General features: G+C 31.4%; 1 protein-coding gene across 1 annotated transcript in view; it reads right to left on the reverse strand.

Annotated features, from left to right (window-relative positions):
* Positions 1 to 675: 675 nt before the first annotated feature.
* The window catches only part of LOC107451078 (uncharacterized), a 13,034-nt gene continuing 10,139 nt past the window's right edge, over positions 676 to 3,570 (reverse strand). The window contains exon 5 of the mRNA XM_016067067.3: positions 676 to 934. Within this exon, the coding sequence (XP_015922553.1) occupies positions 785 to 934 (150 nt within the window). The 3' untranslated portion in view covers positions 676 to 784. The remainder of the gene's footprint in view (positions 935 to 3,570) is intronic.

The raw sequence follows: 3,570 nt of genomic DNA on the forward strand, positions 1-3,570 counted from the left end.
ACATATTGATTGATGGGTACAAATCGATGTCACAGGCATTAATAATCCTGGAAAGATCTTTGGGCAACCTAGGCAGAGTTGGCCAAAAATGTAATCGATTACATTTTTTGTTTACAGTAATCAATTACTTGTAATCATGATTACAATTTTCAAAAATTTTGATTGCAGCTGTAATCATGATTGCAATATTAATTACAGTAATCAATTACTTGTAATCGCAATTACTTGGAATCATGATTACAAGTAACTGATTACTGTAATCAAAATTGTAATCATGATTATAGCTGTAATCAAACTTTGTAATCATGATTGTAAGTAATTGATTACTGTAATTGAAAAATGTAATCGAATACATTTTCGCTTTACTCTGATGTAATCAAAAATGTTGATTACTTGTAATCGTGATTACAAGTAATTGATCACATAGCTGTAATTATCTGTAATCAATTACAGTTGTAATCGATTACTGTAATCGACGATCAACTCCTAGGTGAGTATGCCACCTTAAATAATTTTTAAAATATTTTATTTCTTTTGAAAACTATTAAAAAAATTATTATTTTTATTTATTTTTTCAATTTGGGGGGGGCATGACCCCTATAACCCTCCCCCGCTGGATCAGCCACTGATCCGGTTGAGTTAAGAATCTTTAAAGCAAATACGGTATTTGTGAGTTTCAGTATTTATTTGTCGAAACATTCCGTGTTTTATCTTTATTACAATCCAATGATTACAATCAATCCAACTGTTTTGAGTGGAGAATAATTCCGACGGAGAGATGTTTTCAGTTGTTCGAATCCAGCATTTTCGAAATCTCTGCTACATATGAGGGGAAGGTTATGTCAGTCATGCACAAGGTCAGGATCTCTTGCATGTTTTCTCTCGGGACGTCAATAGCGTAACTCTTGCGCAGTATCATCTTATCGAAGAGTGCCTGGTAACGGAGAGAAGATGGAAGATTATGTATACAGAGTGTGTCGTAAATACTACCCTTAACACTAAACATACCCTAACCAGTCAAATGATCGTTTAAGAACTTTGGCATCGAAAATGCGCTCATCATCTTATCGTTTTTCCACATTTGACTTCATGACTTTTTCTAACAATTATGTAGGGGAGAGTGGGGTCAATTGTAACATTGTTCACTTAACTGTTTTTAACTAAAAAAAAATCCAATATATTATTAGTACTAATTGACAGACGAGTAAAGTAGACTATCCTCCACTAGGAAAAAAATAAATACCTTATTTTAAATGTTATTATATTAGTTATTAACAAATTTTGTCAGTCGTGCACTTGTTACAATTGTCCCCACTTACAGAGTCAATTGTAACAGTTCATAAATTCAACTAAAACATAGTTAATTATACATATTATCATAGTTGTGATATATTTTTTTATTGATCAAAATAGTAGTTATATTTTAGGAGTAAAAATAATAATGAGCAGATACTTAAAGGGTTAAACTTTTGACTTTTAGGGGTTAAAAATTTTAATTTATGCTGTGAAAGGTGACAAATAAAATAATGCACACGCAGCATAATATAAATGATATAGGAAACTATTGGTGGTTCTTAAGGAGTTAAGTAATGGTTTGTAAACATAAGATTATTTATNGAAACTATTGGTGGTTCTTAAAGAGTTAAGTAATGGTTTGTAAACATAAGATTATTTATTTTCAGCTGTTACAGTCGTCCCTTTACTTATTGTTACAATCGTCCCCAAGTCGCCATTTCAGCTTCATTTGTTAAAAGCAATGCTAGTTAATTAACGAAACTAATCTTTTTTTCTGAAATGTTAATTAAGGTGTCCACTTATATATTCGGTTAATAATTTTTATTTGTTTAAACAAAATTACTTAGCTACAATATAATATTCTAATACCAAAAGAAGTACTTACGTAGCTTGAAAATATCTTTTGTGGTGTAACTCTTTCAAAAGTAAATAAAAATGGTTGCCAGCAGGGGTGTACATGTAGATTTATTAAATACACCTTGTGCAACACCTAGGAACCAAATCTAGAACCAAACGCTCGAAATTTTTGCTCTGTTACAATCGTACCCTGTTACAATTGACCCCACTCTCCCCTACAGTTAATATTCTATTATTATTTTGTATTTTGTTTGTTTCGAATAATACTTGTCGTATACCTATTTCTACCACAACCGGTCATTTGACCGGGTAAACCATTTATTGCTTTATAAGGTTATCGGATCTGAAATTACGATGTAATGCGTGTTCAACGTATTGCATTCGATGAGTTGCATATTTCTGCAAAAGACTGTTGCGTAGTTACTTCAATCAGAATAACTGTAAACTGTGTATTAGTTTTTAACCAAGAAAAATGTCGAAACAATCAAGACAGCACAAGTTTTTAGAAGAAATAATATTAATTATAAGAATAATTATCAGAATTATAATTCTCATATATATTCTTATAATTATAAGAATTATCGAAGAAATAATAATTAGAAGAAATATGTTTGAAATATATGTAAAAAATGCGTTGAGCGATGAATTAAAAATTCCTATTCTTTGTGTTTGTGGCACATAAAAATTGACACTATACAATTTTGCTTAATTATGATTAAGTTTTTTTTAGTTTATTTCCTTAATAACATCCACATTTCATACATTCAATCAAGAAACATAGAGTCCGATCATTTGACCGGCTATGGTGGAAATAGGTATAGATTAAGTGTTGGTATGTTTAGTGTTAATATGTCTTTTTAGATTCTTAAATGAGAGCCCCTTTCCATATTACTAGACGCACTCTAAGATTCTATGTAAACTCTTAATTATCACGTGACACTATACAGCCAATCCCGGATTAAGCGTACGCGGGTCCCTAGGACATTCAAATTTTTGGGGGCCCTTAGATTAAATTTTTTTCTCGTATATTTTTTATTTGTTCGAATATAAAAGTATTTATATATCTTTTCATTTAGGAAAGCATATTTAAAATAAAAATCTAATATGTATAATTCTCTTACGTGACTCCCAAATTTTGGCTGTATTTCTTTTCCGCCGGTGGCAACGTTTGCTTTGTTTTGTTCACGTTACTATTTCTCTTACACGGCGAATCGACCNCATTTAGGAAAGCATACTTAAAATAAAAATCTAATATATATAATTCTCTTACGTGACTCCCAAATTTTGACTGTATTTCTTTTCCGCCGATGGCAACGTTTGCTTTGTTTTGTTCACGTTACTATTTCTCTTACACGGCGAATCGACCCATGATTGCCGCTGAAAAAGTCACATGCCAAATCTAGCCGAGGTGGCTCAACATATAGCGCTTTTAAAAACGGAAACTGAAATAACCAGAGAGAGCATTCTCACCAAATGTGATCTCTTCTGAAATTCCCCCTATCAGCTGCGGCAATCTCGTACTATTAAACTAGGCAGAAGTGAGTAGTCTTTGTCGATAGATCTCTATTTTAGTATTTTGTAGAAAGCGCTTTTTTTCACGAATTTATATATTACGAATTTATTTGACGATTTTTGATTTATATCACGAATTATACTATAGCACATTTCTAATAGGTTTAACGAATTACATGTCATTTA

The sequence above is a fragment of the Parasteatoda tepidariorum genome, chromosome 5, assembly GCF_043381705.1.
Source record: "Parasteatoda tepidariorum isolate YZ-2023 chromosome 5, CAS_Ptep_4.0, whole genome shotgun sequence".
Classification (NCBI taxonomy): domain Eukaryota; kingdom Metazoa; phylum Arthropoda; class Arachnida; order Araneae; family Theridiidae; genus Parasteatoda; species Parasteatoda tepidariorum.